We start from the raw sequence: 18,820 nt of genomic DNA, 5'->3' as shown, positions 1-18,820 counted from the left end.
TGAGTCACTCGCTGTATTATTTTTTAACTCCGTTTTACCTGGGGGGGGGTTGTTCAGAGGCGATTCACACCAATTTCATGACTTTTTAATATTCTTAACTACTTCACATTCTTGTGGGCCTACCTAAGTGTTTTATGTGAAAAAATGACATTACAAAATATTTCAGTTTGTAAATATTTTACTGTGAGTACTTTATTTTCAGTACATTTGGAACTGGACTGAAAAATGCAAAATGATGGAAAAAACAAAAAAAATATTTTAAAAAATCTAAGTAGGCCTAATTGTCTTCTTTAGGGTGCTGGTGAGCCATGCCACATGAAAACACGTGATAATGTAAATATTACAGGGAGTGAGAGGGCTCATATGAATACTTTTTAGGGTGTCAGGAAAACGCGTGCTTACTTTACAAAGCATGCTCACATTTAAATCACAAGCTTACGGTCCTGTAGCCCACTAAAGCGGACATAGGCCTACGCTCTGTTCTCAGCTGTGCCCCCGTTACAAACAGCGCGAACAGCCTATTTGAAGAAGAGTAATTTATTATTTGTCCGAGTAGAAGACATGTCTCAGTATGCCACCCAATCACAAAAACATGCAGTTTTTGAAAAGCCGATTTAACATTTCGCTGACACAGTTTTAAAGACGAGAGTTGAGACGACTTCATTCACTAGAACTAACTGCGGAGCAAGCGCGGGCAGGAGATGGAAACAAACGGAACGCAAGCTCCATAAATGCACCAACAGAAAGACCAAAATATATGGGATATTTGCAGACGTTTTGAAAACTGATTACCATAGGCTACTGGATGGCTTTCCCATTAGTAAAATGTAGTACCATTATTTCCAAATATTTTTTGTTGGGGTCTGAATAGGGATGGATTTGAAAGCGTCAGTCGATGCAATTGGAAGCTGGCGCACACCGGAGATCCTTTGACTATTTTAAGCAAGCCAAGCTGTTATCTTCATCGGAGCTGGTCAAAAATGACATACTGTGGGTAGCCTAGATATGTTTTCTTCTTAAAAGGCGAGCGTTACTGCATTTTTTGTATTTTTTTTGTGTTTTTTTTTGTGTTTTTTTTTTAATTCAGCATAATAAACCCTTATCAAATCTTACCGGTGCGCCGCACCACCCCGAAATCCTTTACAGGAACACAGCACCGCCTTGCACCGGCTTACTTTCAAGGCTGGTCCTGCCTTGAAATATTGACCTCTGAACGTTGACCTGAACGTTGTGCAATTTAGAAGGCTTTTTAATCATTAACAGAAAAGGCTACAGATATGGGACCAACTGTTATAGAGAGCTCTTGACTTCAGCTATGTGACTATACCCATATGGGTATGGCCACCAAGTGGGGGCGCTATCAAATATTGTAAAATATCATTTTCACCAATTTCACAATTGCATATTTAAAATCTGATCACATAAATGTGTTTTCCACCCCTTTAAATCTCTCCTTGTACTCTCAATTTAGTATTTACCACTCCAAATTATAAGAAATACACCCGTTTTTAAAATAAACTACAATTTCCTTGTGCATCAGATAAAAGGCAAGGCATCTTTATTTATATAACGCATTTCATACCACAGGCAACTCAATGTGCTTCCTGAAATGTATAGGTAGTTCCATAAAATTTCATCCTCTGTTTAAGTGACTACAGTTTATTCATATATTACCAACTCGTAAAAAAAGTAATCTCAAGTCACTTTATACATTAAGTAAAGAAGTTCATTTAACAGAACCCAACTGTCTTCATAAAAGGCTGATTCATGAAAAAAAAATAAGTAACCTCGAAAAGGAAACTAACAGATTGCATCTAATCATTGATACGGTTAGACTAAAAGAAGAACTCCCTTTCAACTGGAAGGGACTTTCAGCGTAACCAGACATTTCATCTTTTCCTCTTCCTCCACCAATTGGAGCTGTGAAAGAACAGTTCAGTGAGACAGTGATATCTGCTCTCGGAATGTAAAAAGACAGACACAAAGTTAATGACACCGATAATGGAATATATATATCTATATATATATATATAGATATATATATATATATATCTATATATATATATATAAAAAGTCATGTAAAACAGAAAGTAAGAACTGAAAACAACATAGAGCTCAATCAGAGACTCAACGGGCCTCGGTTAATTGTTAAAATTCCTGACAGTATAATTGGAGGATGACTGGAACAAGTATGACTTGTTTAGAAGATTTGTCAGGAGGAAGAACAGAGCAGCACACCTTAGGTTTGCTGCAACATTGCATCTGAGAAAACTACAAGACTTCTCGAACAATGGCAAAAAAAGAGACAAAGGTGAAGACATTTGGTCACATTGCACAGAATGAGAATAACAAGTGTAACACTATTTATAATGACACTAATACTGTCACTTATGTGAGTTTTGTACTGTCATTATGATAATAGCAATACGTCAGAGAACTCAGCCGTGGGGCCTGTCACAACATTATAGTTATGTTCTGAAAAGAAGGGGAAAATGCTGAGATCAACAACAGGTGGTGTGTTTTCTCTCTTGTCAGACTGATTATATTATTATTGTCACAAACGATTGTGAGGTCTGACTTTTTCTGGCTAACGATTTTGTGATGCAAATGTATTACTCTTTTGAACGCATATTGTTTTGAGAAGCAAAACGCTTTATTTTCGCGATCCCAGCCAACTAGTCGGACTACCTTCGTCAACGCCAAAACGAGGCTGGAACTCGGCTCACAGGACGCAGCAGGGGGTAAGTAAATGTTCATAAATGATATTGCTAATATGGGATGTCATACAGCTTCATGTCAAAAGAGGCGAACTATCCCTTTAAGGAGAAGAGGAATTGGAGCTGTGGTTATGGTTTCTGAGAGATATCACCTACTTTCATGTTTTAAAGAATATTTGAGCACAAATAAATATAGTATGGCTGAATAAAGGTATATGGGTCTGAATTCTGTCTCCAAATTTCTGTCTATATTAAGATTAATTAAAAACTAAATATTTGAATAAAAATCCTGCTCTTCTCCATAAATGTCCAAACTGTCTTCAGCAACTGACTCTGCTAAGTTTACATAATCATTTTCATCTTCACTGGTGTCCTCTTCATCTTCATTTTCCTCAGTGTTGTCATCTACACAAACAGAGACCTCCATGGCCTTACTATAACCATCATTATCACACTCCACATTCTCATAATCACAATCATCAGAACAAGAATCCTCCTCCACTCCTCCTGCTGGGTTCATCTGTCTTGTGTTGTCCATTTGCTCAATGTTCACATAGTCCCTCTCTTCCTCGTCCTCCTCATCCCCTTCATAAGAGTTTGTGACAGCCACTGAAACAACAATTGACCAAAATATTTGCCATAAAGTTAAAACGTACACAATTCCTTCCATATTATAAAAAGCCTGAAACATTTATCTGTAAATGTGTGTACTGGTGAGCACAGACTTTGAGTTTGGACCACGGTCTCAGGCAGTTTATATTGTCGTCTTCTCCTGAGGACCAGACAAACCACCAAGAAGACGGCCAACAGTAGCGATAGGATTCCACTGCTTACAGAAGTGATCAGCACCATCAAAGGCACTAGAAGACAAAAGGGTTACAACCATATTTTGGTAAATTTGCATCATGCTTGGAGTCACCTCCTGTTTGCATTGTTACAGTGGATATACAAGCTGAAATCATTAGACAACAAATTAATTTATCATCCAATTAAAACATATTAAAACCAACCCTAGTCTTTCCATCATTTTTATGGAAAAAAAACCCAAACACTTTTATCTTGACAATTATTAATGCCACCAGCTAAACTTTTCCCTAATGTAGAAGACCAGAGCTCATGTATTGTTAATGTGATTAACTTTTGTATCAACTGCATCAACAAACACTATAAACTACGGAAGCCCAGAGCGGACGTGGTACATATAAACTTTTTTCTGATGGTTTTCTCGAGATAACGAGATAATTATATCGTTATCTCAAGAAAACAATGATCGGCGGACTGGGGAGAAAAAGTGACCTCGAAAACCACCGGTAAATTAACTCAATGGTCGTTTTCTCGAGATCTCGAATTAATTATCTCGTTATCACGGGAAAACGGAGGATAATTATGTAGTTATCACGAGAAAACGAAGGCAAATTATCTCGTTATCACGGGAAAACGGATAGAATAAAATGTATGTTTCTATGGCCGTTTAGGGCTTCTGTAATAAACAACATCAAGTTGCGTAACAATTATAATAGTTTCATTTTTTGTTTCATAAACATTTAGAACCACAAGCTGTGCCAAAATGTTGCGATACTATGGGCAATATTGTTGATGTTAACCAATGCTGATGTTCATATTGTTAAAATGAATTAAGACGTGGAATTAAGAAGTGCTGCTGCATTTTTAGCATGAACTGTGCAAGCTAGCTTTAGCACATCTACAAGCAGGTCATTTAGCATGCTAATCGGGAATAAAGCTGCTCATCCAGATTCTGTCTAGGGTTGCCAACCGTCCCTTGAAAAACGGAATAATCCCGTATTTAGAAACAAATGTACGCGTCCCGTATTGAGCTGAAAAGGGACGCACTTTGTCCCGTATTATCCTGAGAATCAAAAATAGTCCATAAAGTATGGGGGAAATTTTGGGTCAAACTGATCGAGATATATGTGAGTAAAAATGAATATAAATAAGAACGAATTTATAAATGTATATATAATTAATATAAATATAAAAATGTGACACACAAATAAATGTATATATGTATATAAATATACATACATTTGTAAATATATTTTCCTGATTTTAAAATAAATATGCTTGACTTTGTGTGTGCAGTTTGGCAGTCTGCATTTGTGGATCCATTTTTTGCTCTCGTGTCCATGGCGTAATTTTGACACACTCCTACTGTGCAGCAAGATGCACAAACAAATGCATGTTGATTTGAATGTGAACAGCGGCACAGCCCTCTATTCACGGAGCATCCACCAGATGGCAGTGTGCAAGGCACACATTCTTAATGAAGAATACCCTGGACTAATAAGTTTAATACATTTTATCTTTCATTCTGCCTAGCCAAAGGGATTTAGGAAAAGTAATAAATAAATGATTAAACTGCTAGTCATACCCATCCAGTTGTTCCACTTGTCGACTCCATATTGATCGTCCAAAGCCTCTGTCTTGTACTGCTAGGCACTGCCATTGCCCTGTGCACTGCCATCTGGTGGATGCTCCGTGAATAGAGGGCTGTGCCGCTGTTCACATTCAAATCGGCATGCATTTGTTTGTGCATCTTGCAGCACAGTAGGAGTGTGTCAAAATTACGCCATGGACACGAGAGCAAAAAATGGATCCACAAATGCAAAAAATGGATCCATGAATGCAGACTGCCAGACTGCACACACAAAGTCAAGCATATTCAATTTCAATTCAATTCATTTTTATTTATATAGCGCCAAATACAACAAATGTCATCTCAAGGCACTTAGATAGTAAGTCCAATTCAAGCCAATTGGAATTCAATTAATTAATAATAATCATAATTCATAAAATAATCCAATTCGTTCATATAGAGCCAATTCAAAAACAATTTCCTAGCTAAGAAAACCAACAGATTGCACTGAAAACTTTTTGTTTTTCGGTCCAATCTCCCGGCCTGAGCGACGTGCCTGAGGCGACTGTGGAGAGAAACGACTCCCTTTTAACAGGAAGAAACCTCTGGCAGAACCAGACTCAGGAAGGGTGGCCATCCGCCTCGACCAGCTGGGGTTTGAGAAGACAGAAAAAGGGGGGGGGGGGAAAGGGGGGGGGAGGGGGGGGGGATGGGGAGGGGGGCAGGGGGCCACCGCGACGGCGGCACTGTAACACCATTCAAAGGATATCTGTTGGAACAGGGAAACACGAGTTAATGACCACAATAATATCACATATACATAAAGAGAGTAAAGTGAGGAAAGGTGTGTCAGATGAGGCCCCCCAGCAGTCTAGGCCTATAGCAGCTTAACTATGGGATGTTTCAGGATCACATGAGCCATCCCTATTCAAGGTAAACACAAGAAACTTGTGCTAACGAAAAAATAAATAATAAAATAAAGTAAAGGACCAGACAGTGAGTAATTCCCTATACTCCCTATATAGATCTGCTCCTCACACCACAACAACCATCTTTTTACAGCCACAAGCTACCTCAGCCTCTCACCAACTGCACACCAGTCACAGCGGGGTGGGGATGCAAACCCTGGTTCGGGTAGGGGGAGAAATAAAAGAGGTAAGAGAAGCGGGCATGGGATTCAAACCCTGGTTCGGGTAGGGGGTAATGAAAGTATAGAGGGTGCCAGAGGTGGAGGCAGAACAAGACACACTAGCAGACACACTATCAGATTCAACAGACCTAACTATAAGCTTTATAAAAAAGGAAAGTTTTAAGCCTGGTCTTAAAAGTGGAAAGGGTGTCTGCTTCCCGGACATTTACTGGCAGCTTATTCCACAATTGAGGGGCCTGATAACTGAAGGCTCTGCCTCCCATTCTACTTTTAGAAACTCTGGGAACCTCAAGTAAACCTGCAGTTTGGGAACGAAGTGCTCTGTTAGGAAAATATCTTACAATGAGATCTTTAAGATATGATGAAGCTCGGTCATTAAGAGTTTTATATGTAAGGAGAAGAATCTTAAATTCTATTCTGAATTTAACAGGGAGCCAATGAAGAGAAGCTAAAACTGGAGAAATATGATCTCTCCTGTTAGTTCTCATCAGAACTCTGGCTGCAGCATTTTGGATCAACTGAAGGCTTTTCAGAGAATATGTGGGACAGCCCAATAATAAAGAATTACAGTAGTCCAATCTTGAAGTAACAAATGCATGAATTAGTTTTTCTGCATCACTCTGAGACAAGATGTTCCTGATTTTAACAATATTACGAAGGTGAAAGAAGGCAGTCCTAGAAACCTGTTTTATATGCGAGTCAAATGATAAGTTCTGGTCAAAAATAACTCCAAGGTTCCTCACTGTAGAACTAGAAGCCAAGGAAATACCATCTAGAGTAACTATATAGCTAGACAATTTCTCCCTGAAACGCTCAGGTCCAAAGATAACGACTTCAGTTTTGTCTGAATTTAGCAGCAGACAGTTCTGAGTCATCCAGGTCTTTATGTCTTTAAGACATGCTTGTAGTCTGACCAACCTATTGGGTTCATCTGGTTTTATAGATAAGTACAGCTGAGTATCATCAGCATAGCAATGGAAATTTATGCCATGCTGTCTAATAATGTTACCTAATGGAAGCATGTATAAAGTAAAAAGAATCGGTCCAAGCACAGAACCCTGGGGAACTCCATGACTTACTCTGGTGTGTGAGGAAGATTCTTCATTTACAAGAACAAATTGAAATCTATCAGATAAATATGATTTAAACCAGCCTAATGCAGTTCCTTTAATCCCAATAACATGTTCAAGTCTGTGTAATAAGATACTGTGATCGACCGTATCAAATGCAGCACTGAGATCCAACAGGACAAGCACAGACACAAGTCCGCTATCAGAGGCTAAGAGGAGATCATTGGTAACTTTCAGCAGTGCTGTTTCTGTGCTATGATGCACTCTGAATCCTGACTGAAACTCTTCAAACAAATTATTTCTGTGTAAATGATCACAAAGCTGAGCTGCCACTATTTTTTCAAGAACTTTAGACATAAAAGGGAGATTGGATATAGGTCTATAATGAGCCAACACTTCTGAATCAAGAGTAGGTTTTTTAAGTAAAGGTTTAATTACAGCAACCTTAAAAGTCTGAGGTACATATCCTGTCAACAAAGACAGACTGATCAAATCCAATATGGAAGTGTCAATTAATGGGAAAACCTCCTTGAACAGTCTGGTTGGGATTGGGTCTAAAACACAAGTTGATGGTTTAGAAGAGACTATTGCTGTTGTTAGTTCAGAGAGATCAACTGGGCAGAAGCCGTCTAAATACAAATCAGGTTCTAAAGATACTTCTAAAGCTGCTGTACTTGATGATACATCACTAATAATAGTGGGAAGGACTCCATCAATCTTCTCTCTGATAGAAACAATTTTATTAATAAAGAAGCTCATGAAATCATCACTGCTGAGAGTTAAAGGAATAACTGGCTCAGCAGAGCTCGGACTCTTAGTCAGACTGGCTACAGTGCTGAAAAGAAACCTGGGATTGTTCTTATTCTCTTCTATCAATGATGAATAATAAGCAGTTCTAGCTTTACGAAGGGCTTTCTTATACGTTATTAAACTATCTTTCCAGACTAACTGAGACTCTTCTAAATTAGAGGAACGCCACTGTCTCTCCAGCTTTCTTGCAGTCTGCTTTAAAGCACGCAGCTGTGAATTATTTTAAAATCTCGAAAATATATTTACAAATGTATGTATATTTATATACATATATACATTTATTTGTGTGTCACATTTTTATATTTATATTAATTATATATACATTTATAAATTCGTTCATATTTATATTCATTTTTACTCACATATATCTCGATCAATTTGACCCAAAATTTCCCCCATAATATGGGGCCTCTCTCAAAGGCCTTCGATACAGTTGACCATGAACTGCTCTTAACTACACTTCTCAATATTGGATTTGATAATATCGCTTTTAAATGGTTTAAAAGTTACCTTGCAAACAGACAGCAATGTGTGACTCTCGGTAATGTTGAGTCAGACTTTGCTCATGTTGCAAAAGGTCCCCCCCAAGAATCTCTCCTTGGACCTGTCCTTTTCTCATTATATATCAATGACATTGTAACCACTGTCACTGACTGTAGCATCCATCTTTATGCGGATGACACTATTTTGTATTGTACATCTGTTTGTACATGAAATGTGCTATATAAATAAATTTGATTTGATTTGATTTGATCCGACTCTGTACTCTCTGCTATTGAACTCCTTCAGCACTGTTTCACTGACTTACAAGTTGCTCTTAATAATCACAAACTGGTTCTTAATGAAGGTAAAACTAAATTCATGCTTTTCACTAAATCAAAAAATATCCCCAACAATAACCAAACTATCTCCACAAGTAATGGTACAACCATTGGAAGAGTCACCGTAAGACAGTCAATATAAATATCTTGGGTTTTGGATTGATGACAAAAATCACTTTCAAATATCATATATCTAATCTAGTAAGTAAACTAAGACAAAAAAATAGACTTTTTTTACAGGAACACATCATCCTTTCCTCTGCATTGTAGGAAGAAACTTATCGAGGGAACTTTTATGTCAGTTTTAGATTATGGAGACATTTTATATAGACATGCATCAGCAAGAACTTTACATCCACTGAATACCGTCAATCATTCAGCCCTGAGATTTATTACAGGCATCAGCTACAACACCTATCACTGTGACCTGTACTCTAAAGTTGAATGGACATCTCTGTCTAATAGGCGTGATAGGCACTGATATTTCTTTCTTTCTAAAGCTCTCTCTGGTCTCGTACCATCTTATATTAACTCTTTGGTATCTTTTAATACAAGTCTTTATCAAACAAGCTCAAAGGACTGGCTCACACTGAAAGTTCCCTCTGCTTGCCCAGAATTTGGAAAGTCCAGTTTTTCTTACTGCGCACTTCAAACCTTGAATAGCTTACAAAACCATCTGAAACTTGCCACACTCATATCATAAGGAAATTTTAAATCCATAATCACACCTTATTTTACTTCCTATTGCTCCTGTTTTTAATTAGACTTCTATGTTTTCGCAGTCTATCTTATCACTTCTGTTAAGCTTATTTTATGTTCTCAATGTTGTGTTGTAATCGTGTCTTCAGATGTTTTTTGTGTTTTTTTTGTCTCAGCTCTATTGTAAATGAGGTTGTTTCCTCAATATATCTCCGAGTTTAAATTAAGGTTATAAAAGTCAATGGGCGGCCACCAATAAAAGTTTATCGAATGTCTTTGGACTGTGAGGGGAGGCTGGAGCACCCGTTGATAACCCACATATAGACAAGAATAGACACTGAAATGCCTCTGCTCAAGTCCAGAACCCTCTTATCATCTTGCTTGATTGTGCAGAGATAGCATAATAACTCAGTTGTTTTCATTCATTTCAAGTATTTTTCCTTGTATTACTGTACTGGCGCTTTATACTGTATTGGTTTAAGAGTGAACTGATCTAAATGGTGAAAATAAAACAAAAACAATGAACACCTCCTTTATCCTCAACAGTATTACCAAAGATACTGTTAATAAACTGGTCTCACTTTCAACTTGTTCCACTCAAACCAGTGAATCATGAGTCCTCATGTAATTGCTGATGACATTTTGCAAAAATTGAGTTGCACGGTCTTCTTACATGCAATGACGACATGGACTGGCTTTGACTCCTTAGACTTGAACTTCCTGGTTGGCAGCGTTATTTCATACGCACATCTGTAGTGGCCTTGATCTTCAGATTTAGCAAAAGGGAAGTGAAACGAGGCTGACTTGTTGACTGCTGACTCGGTTTTGTTGGAGTCAGAGAAGATGAGGATGAAATGACCTTGAGTGTAGTTAAAGTTGGTGAAGCAAGTGATAACAAAGCTGTAACCCCATATGACCTCTGCAACTTCATTATTCCAGACCAGTCCTCCATTAGGAGATGTCAGGGTGATGTTTGGCTGCTGCTGCTGCACTGACCCTGCATAAAAAAAAGGGAAGTTAAATTAAAGAAGTAATGCATTGATGAGAACAGTGTTTGGCTGAGACATACCCAGCCATCATTTCAGACTGCCTAAAGTGTGGCAGCTCAAAACAGACAAAATAAAATATACTTGTCAGGGATCGGGGAGCAGAGCTACTCCTTCAATACTCAGAAATAAAGTAACTGCTTGCTCATTTGACTTTCTAGTTACATATGACAGGCACTAATGATAAATTCAATTATTTTAGCCAGATCACATCATTTTGTTTCTGATAGTGAGTGTTGCTCTCCTCTGCAGTTGCTGTTGTAATAGATTTAAACTCTTTAATACTCACAAACAAGTCAGAAGTACATAGTTTTAAGGTCCACAAACTTGTCTAGAGTTGCTTTAACAAACAAACCTAGCTCAAGGCAAGACTTACAACTAGTCTTATTTGTTTAAGAAAAGATAAAGCTGTTTCTTTGAAGGATCTCTTCTCTCAGATGTAACCATAAGTGTCTGAATAAAGGCAGCTAGACTTTTTTTTTTCTGGTTCTGTAAGATATCTTCAAGAAGAAAAAAGGCCAGTCTCCCTCTTTTCAAGCTTCCAGCTTTACCATGTCCTGGATGATTGAGAATCTACACCAACATCATATGTAATGCTGGTTTTACCTTCTTTTGCATGCATGTAATTTTGTCCTCTGTCACCACTTGTGTCTTGTCAGTTCTTAAGTGTGCTGCTTTTCTCTTTCTATCTGTTTACCCATCTCAGCATGTCTATATGATCAGTTCGAGTTTTTTCCTAAGTCATCATTTCCTGGATTGTTTTGGATGATTTTTTGTTGGATTCTTCAAGTCATCCTGCTTTATCTGCAGCATATCTCTCTTTACAGTACAAGTGTGAACTGATCCGCATTGAATCAAAGATATCCTTCAAAGTATGACTGCAAAATCAATCTCGTCCAAATTCTAAATCTGAGTTTCACTACCAAATATTCATTGACTAACAAATATACAGTGTAGAAGTAGAGAGGATACAATTATTGCAAAGTTATGACTTAACATGTTCCTCACCTAAGCAGACGACACCTACGTCCCTATCACGTCCACAGCTCTGTGTCCCAAATCCACTGTTCCAACATTCTCTTAGAGAGCTTTCACTTCCAGAACAGTTAAAATCACCATGCCAGATTGTTCCAATTCTTTGACCATGGCGAGTTAATTGAGGGGCCTCCAGTGCTGTACCACAGTCCAACTGTTTGCACACCACCTTAGTATCCTTCAGAGACCAGTTATCATCACAGACTGTTCCCCAGGTGTTGTTGTATTTGATTTCAACTTTTCCATAGCATGGCGTAGCCAATCTGATATCATCCTCTAAGAAAAGGAGGAAAATCATGCAATATTTCTGTAATATTATTTACACAAACGTTTATCATGTAATAGTAATTTTGTGAACTGACTGACCTGCAGCATCTGAAAGTGAGACAGAGGTATGAGTAGCTGTAAAGGAGAAAAATGTCTAATGTTAAAAAACATGCTCAGATGTTAGTCTTCTATCACTTAAAGAGCATCGATGATCTTTAAAACATTTTCCCTTTTCTCCTACTCGTTCTGTTAGTATATTAAAAAGAGAAAAATACTGAAAATGCATCTTACCAATGGCCAAAAAATAGAGGAAGCTTCTCTGAGTTTGACACATGACTGAACCACAAAAGATCCTCTGAGCGATTCTTGTTGAACGAGACGAAAATATAACTACTTGCTGGGGGTGTAAGTGATATACTTCACATGTTTTTTCATTTCCTGGAATGACAAACTTCTAAAGTACAACGAACAAAAGCTGCAGAAGCAAAGCCATGCATATGCGTCTATCTATTTGCAGCTTAACATACTGGACAAGTTTAAAATACATTTTGGTTTAAAACTAAATATGCGTTAAAGTCCTGATTCACAATGAGGGGCACAATTTCCTGCTTTAGTATCTTGTTGATGCCATGTACATTGAAGGTGACATGATTCCCGTTCAGTAGCACACTGGTGTCTTATAATAAGACACCCTAATAAGACTCTTATTAGGTAACTGTTTAGTTTCCAGATTGTCACCAACAATTTTCATACATAGAACTGTTAACGTCAAACTAGAAATAAACATTTTTGTCATAGTGAACTATGTTTATTCAGACTAATAAGCACTTATTAGTATGTAGTTAAGGTGCCTTGAAATGACGTTTAGACGAATTCAATAGGCTTGGGGATGTGTCCATTTTTATCCACTTTCAACAGTGAGAATCTTTTTGCCTTTCTTAACTAATGCAGTGTCATTACCAAACTCACCGCAGACCTTGCACACATACAGTAAACCAGTCACAGTGAGGAGGAACTTCTAGACGTTTCACACCTCACCCTCAAAGTTTGTTCATGAGGCCGCACATGTTGCTGATGACTCTCTTTCATAGATTTTTAACAAGAAGACTTAAATCAATCCTCACTCTTTGTGAAATGTTGTAACCCTATTGAACCCTATTAAAAAGGACATGGATGACGATGGACGAACAAAAACACGGAAAACGTGTATCTTCAGACTATTTCATTCTGTTTCTTTGTTAGGGTCTTTCTTTCTCGTCTTTCTTTGGGTCCTTCTTTCTGTCGTCTTCGGCACCGCTCATCCTCTCGTCTTTCCGCTCTCTCCTGAGACTTTGGGAAACTCCCAAAACTCTGGTGAGCTCTTATTCTCTTCTCAAGTCATCTCCAACTCTCTGAAAACCTGAACAACTGAAAATCAATGACATTTTTGTCATAGTGAACTATGTTTATTCAGACTAATAAGCACTTATTAGTATGTAGTTAAGGTGCCTTGAAATGACGTTTAGACGAATTCAATAGGCTTGGGGATGTGTCCATTTTTATCCACTAACTAATGCAGTGTCATTACCAAACTCACCGCAGACCTTGCACACATACAGTAAACCAGACACAGTGAGGAGGAACTTCTAGACGTTTCACACCTCACCCTCAAAGTTTGTTCATGAGGCAGCACCTGTTGCTGATGACTCTCTTTCACAGATTTTTAACAAGAAGACTTAAATCAATCCTCACTCTTTGTGAAATGTTGTAACCCTATTGATGTTGATCTGTATTTCTTCCACCGTCACTGTCATCACCGTCGAACTATTAAACACAACGCACAATTAAACATGTTTCACACATACAGACACGTACACAACACCTCACTGGCTGCACCCACAGCCCTTTTACAGACAGCCGTTTCGCTTCCTATTCGCCCCATTATACAAAATTTGGCTGCAGTTCAGTTGATTTTGTCTGGGGGCGCTGGCGAGCGAGTGCAGAATGAGATTGGCCATGGGGCTGGCGCTAATAATTCAAAAAAATGTCCCCGCTAGCGGCTGAAACCTGAAAATATTACTGTGATTTCTGACAGAGGGATGTGGGTTTATATCAAAAGTACAATAACCTTTATATCTTTCTGTTTTCTTACAGGTCTGGCATTTGCGAGTCGGTCTCCGCTAGCATCTAGCTAACGGAATCTGAAGAACGCACGGCTGATTACGACCGGCTGCTTTACGGCACTCGTCCACTGTGCCAGAGTGCTAACCTGGTGCTGCTAACAACAACCAAAGCTAAACCAGAGGCTAGTTCTAAGCCAAAAGGGCCTCTTAAGGAGGATCCTGAATGAACATTAGCTTCCCGTGCAACCGACCAATCTACAACTGCCAACTGCTGTTCTTTATTTCTATTTTTAGCGCTAGGACTGACCATGCCGTAAAGTGATGACACATGCGTGACGTCACTTGTGATGCAATACTGACAATAAATGTGTATTTTAAAAAAATCTAGTGAGTCTAAAAAATCAAACCAAGTGCCGTTTGAAAGGATAATTTATCCTGCCTTTAGGAAAATTAAAATGAAAAAATATAAAAAATTCTATTCAAAGCAATGGCTGCATCTAGGTGGATCTCATAGTACCACATTCATTCTGACTGCTCTGCACTGCTTCGTTGGCGCCGCCCTAGAGTGCAGTACCACCCGGAAAAAGCCGCCAGCTTTCTCTCTGCTGCACCCCTGAGGGAATTTTTTTTATTTTTTTTTTATTTATTTATTTTTTTCAAATGTCACATAGACAAAACAATGACATACTCAGAAGTAAACAATTATTATTTTTAACTTTACATATTTACACCTCCACATATAGAAAAACAACTTGAAGGATCTTAAATGCCCAAGATAAAAATAAAATAAAATAAAAAGGGGGATAATAAAAAATAAATGAATAAAATAAATAACTTCTAAACAGTTACAAGAGGTCAGGACAGGTTAAGATCTTCTATGAGTGTGTATAATTTATTTGCATGGGGATTATTTATATGTTTCAAACATTTTTGTAATGAGGATATATTATTTTTTAATGCAAGCCATGAAGGTGGGGATTTGGCATATCAACACTTGTGAATATAAAATTTTGTGATGATGATGAGGTTATTTATCAAGAACTCTGTTTTCTTATCTTTGAGGATTACGCCTACTTGGATATCTTGAAAAGACCAAAAATCTGTGCTCATGGAACTGGATGATAATAAGTCATGTAGAGATTTCCACAAATTTTGGACAGTCTCACATTCATAAAATAGGTGTTCTGTTGTTTCCAAATTTATTTTGCAGTTATAACAGTTTTCTACAACAAATTTAAATCTTCTTTTTAAAAATTCATTTGAGGGATAGATGTTGTTTATACTTTTGAAATGAACTTCTTTACATTTTGGGGGAACTGGGAATTTTAAGTATTTTGTCCGAATATTTGATTTTTCACATTTGTTATAATTTCTAAGAATGAATGAGCTTCTTGCTATACCTGGGTATAAGGTGTTTACTGAATACTGTCTTAAAAATGTATTATTACATTTATCACTTACTAGGTCCAAATCATCTAATTTTATTTTATGTAAATTTGGAGTTGGAATGATCAAGATATTGTTCTTTACGGATTGGATAAGGGCTTGTGGGATATTATGTATAACTTTCCTATAAGTCGCACTGGAACAACACAAGCTATATTTAGCATTAAAATAATTCAATTCAAGAATGTTTCCATTATCATCCATTATGTGTCTAACAGACCAAATTTGTTTAGTCATCCAGTCTTCCATAAACACAGACTTCCTTCCACTCAATATTACCCGATTATTCCACAATGGTACATTATGAGGGCTGAAATTATGCTTGAACATCAGTTTCCAATTTAACAAAAGCTGTTGATGAAATTTGGATAATTTTATGGGCAGTTTTGAAATTTCAAAATCACAGACTAAGAGAAAATCAATGCCTCCAACTTTCTCAAAAACAAGAGAAGGTAGCGAGAACCATATCTCATCATGATTTCTTAAAAAAGAACGAAGCCATTTGATCTTCAATATACCATTCATAATTTCAAAATCAATTGCTTTTAAGCCACCATCCTCATAATCCTTTATCAAATCTCCATTTTTGATGTAGTGATGCTTATTTTTCCATATGAAATTAAAGTTCATTCTATTGATTTCTTTTATAATTCTAGGTGGGATGGCGAGGGAGTATGCTGGATAAATCAATCTGGATAATGATTCAACCTTGGTTAACATGGTTCTACCGAATAGCGTTAAGTCTCTTTGTAGCCAATTATTTAAAGTTTTTTTGCACTTGTCAATAGTATTTTGAATATTCTTTTTTTCACTAACTTCTTCACATTTAGTTATCCAAATCCCTAGATATCTGGTCTCCTTTTTGACAGGCATATCATACAACGAAGAATCAGAACAGTCATGGATACTCATGAGTTCACATTTGTCCAGATTCAGGTGCAAACCTGAGGCCTGAGAAAAAAACTTTATTGTTTCTAAGGCTAATGGGATTTGATCCTTATTTCTTAAAAATATAGTTGTATCATCAGCAAGCTGACTTATAATCAATTTGTGGTTGTTTATGTCTAACCCTTCAATATTTGAATTTAAAACAGTAATAGCTAGTAGTTCAGTGGCTATAATGAATAAAAGAGGTGAAATGCTGCAACCCTGCCTGATGCCTCTTTCTACCCTGAATCTGGAACATGTACCTTCTGAGAGAGAAACACAGCTGTTAACATCAGTGTGTAACATTGTAATCATATCAAGAAATACTTTACCAAACCCAAAATGTTTAAGTGTGTTAATAATGAAAGCATGTTCAATTGAGTCAAATGCTTTGCGGAAGTCCAGGAACATCATAAAACCATCATCCTTAATTAGATGATTGTAATCAATAAGATCCAGAACCAGACGGATATTATTATGGATCGACCTTCCTTTGAGGAATCCTGATTGTGTTGGGCTAATTATTTTAGAGATACCGGTTTTTAATCTTGTAGCCAAAACTTTTGTAAATATCTTGTAGTCCGTATTTAATAGTGTTATAGGTCTAAGGTTGTTTAAATTTTTTTTATCTTTTCCAGGTTTTGGAATCAATTTTATTACCCCTTGTTTCATTGTTTCCATGAGCTCTTTTTGATTAATGCATTCAACTAAAGCTTGAGACAGTAAGAATTTGATATCTTCCCAAAAGTGTTTATAGAAGTTTGTTGTTATTCCATCCGGCCCTGGTGATCGATCAGAAGCCATGTTTTTAATAGCAAGATCAAATTCATTGATAGTCAAATTTTCGTCACAAATATCTTTAAAGTTATCATCAATTACCGGAATTAAATTCTTGATTTTGTCAAAAAAGGATGTGACATTTTGCTCTGAGTACGAGGATTTGTAAAGGTTACTATAAAACTTAAAAACTTCATTTGAAATGCGTTTAGGATCTGTGCATTCTTCTCCATTGATCAATAAACTACAGATTGAATTATGTTCTTGTCTGCGTTTTTCAAGGTTGCAAAAATAGGCTGTGTTTTTTTCTCCTTCTTCTATCCATCTGGCTCTGGACCTCACATAGGCACCCTTGGCTTTATTCAAGTACATCACATCTAATTGGCATTGCAGGTTATTAATTCTTTCTTTTTCTTCCTCAGTCCAATCTAACTTGCTATAAAGAGTCATAAGTTCTTTAACCACATTTGTTTCTTCTTCTCTCTTTTGTTGGTTTAGTTTTTTACTAAATGAGATTGAGAATTTTCTAATACTAAATTTGAGAAATTCCCATTTAGATATTGATGTGCTAATGTTGTCATCATTTTTAATATCCAAAATTAGTTTTTTAATAGAGTTACAGTATTCCAAATTCCTTAGCAATTGGGAATTAAATTTCCAATAATCTTTAAATTTATTACTTGGATCTTTGTTTTTTAGTCTCAGATTAATAGTACAATGGTCACTCAAAGGACAATTAGAGAGCATCGTCTCTGTAACATGCTGTGAAATTGAATAAGATATCAACCAATAATCGATGCGTGATCTAATTTGACCATTGGGTTTGTACCAAGTAAGTTGTTTGATATCTTTATTCAAGGTTCTCCAGATATCTATCAAATTGTTGCTGTTAGTAAAGTTTTCTATGATAGGGTTTTTACACTCTCTTAAAAGTCTTGAAGGCCATCTATCCATCCATTCATCAGGGGTTAGATTAAAATCACCTCCAACCACTATATGATCAGTAGGAAAATTTGTATTAAGTTACCCCTGAGGGAATTACCGTAGTCCACCACGTAGTAAATGAACGCACCAAAGGGACGACTGTCACTGCCCAGGGTCCTAAAGAGGAATATGTTACTGCACATGTGTCAATAATGGAGTGGATGATTTCAATTCAAGAGAAAAATAAAGAAAATAAAGATACAAAAGGCAATCAGAGCATTTTTTTCTAAAAAAAAAAAGAGTAGAAAACGGTAACAAATAAAATCTGAAAAAATATCAGGCACCACAGCACCAGAACCAACATGAAACCTAAGTAAGAACTAACTTTACAATTCAGAAAGTGATGTTTCACCATCCAACTGTTTCACATCCAATGAGGAGCACCATTAGTACAATTTAAATACCAGTTGTCAACACAGACTTTTCACACCACGTTGTACTAATGGATTTCAACTCTTTTAGAGTATTAAAATGCAGTTAATCTGGTACTTACTATCTAACATAAGAAGTAACCTGATATAGTATTTCTGTAATGTCATTTACACAGAACATTTTCTGTTTTCTAAGACGGTTATGCGTGGGGTGAATATTAAAC

At 36.9% G+C, this 18,820-nt stretch overlaps 1 protein-coding gene across 1 annotated transcript; it reads right to left on the bottom strand.

The window, feature by feature from the left end:
- Positions 1-2,080: 2,080 nt before the first annotated feature.
- On the bottom strand, positions 2,081-12,352 carry LOC142372624 (uncharacterized). Its single transcript, XM_075455579.1, has 6 exons — positions 12,281-12,352; positions 12,089-12,124; positions 11,696-11,998; positions 10,315-10,638; positions 3,443-3,577; positions 2,081-3,326 (listed from the first exon to the last, which is right to left on the bottom strand). Exons 1-6 carry the CDS (start codon positions 12,321-12,323, stop codon positions 2,986-2,988), a joined length of 1,182 nt encoding a protein of 393 aa, XP_075311694.1. The 5' UTR covers positions 12,324-12,352; the 3' UTR covers positions 2,081-2,985.
- Between the last annotated feature and the right edge of the window lie 6,468 nt (positions 12,353-18,820).

Source organism: Odontesthes bonariensis, chromosome 22 (genome assembly GCF_027942865.1).
Source record: "Odontesthes bonariensis isolate fOdoBon6 chromosome 22, fOdoBon6.hap1, whole genome shotgun sequence".
Classification (NCBI taxonomy): Eukaryota; Metazoa; Chordata; class Actinopteri; order Atheriniformes; family Atherinopsidae; genus Odontesthes; species Odontesthes bonariensis.
This window is presented reverse-complemented; position numbering and strand designations above follow the sequence as displayed.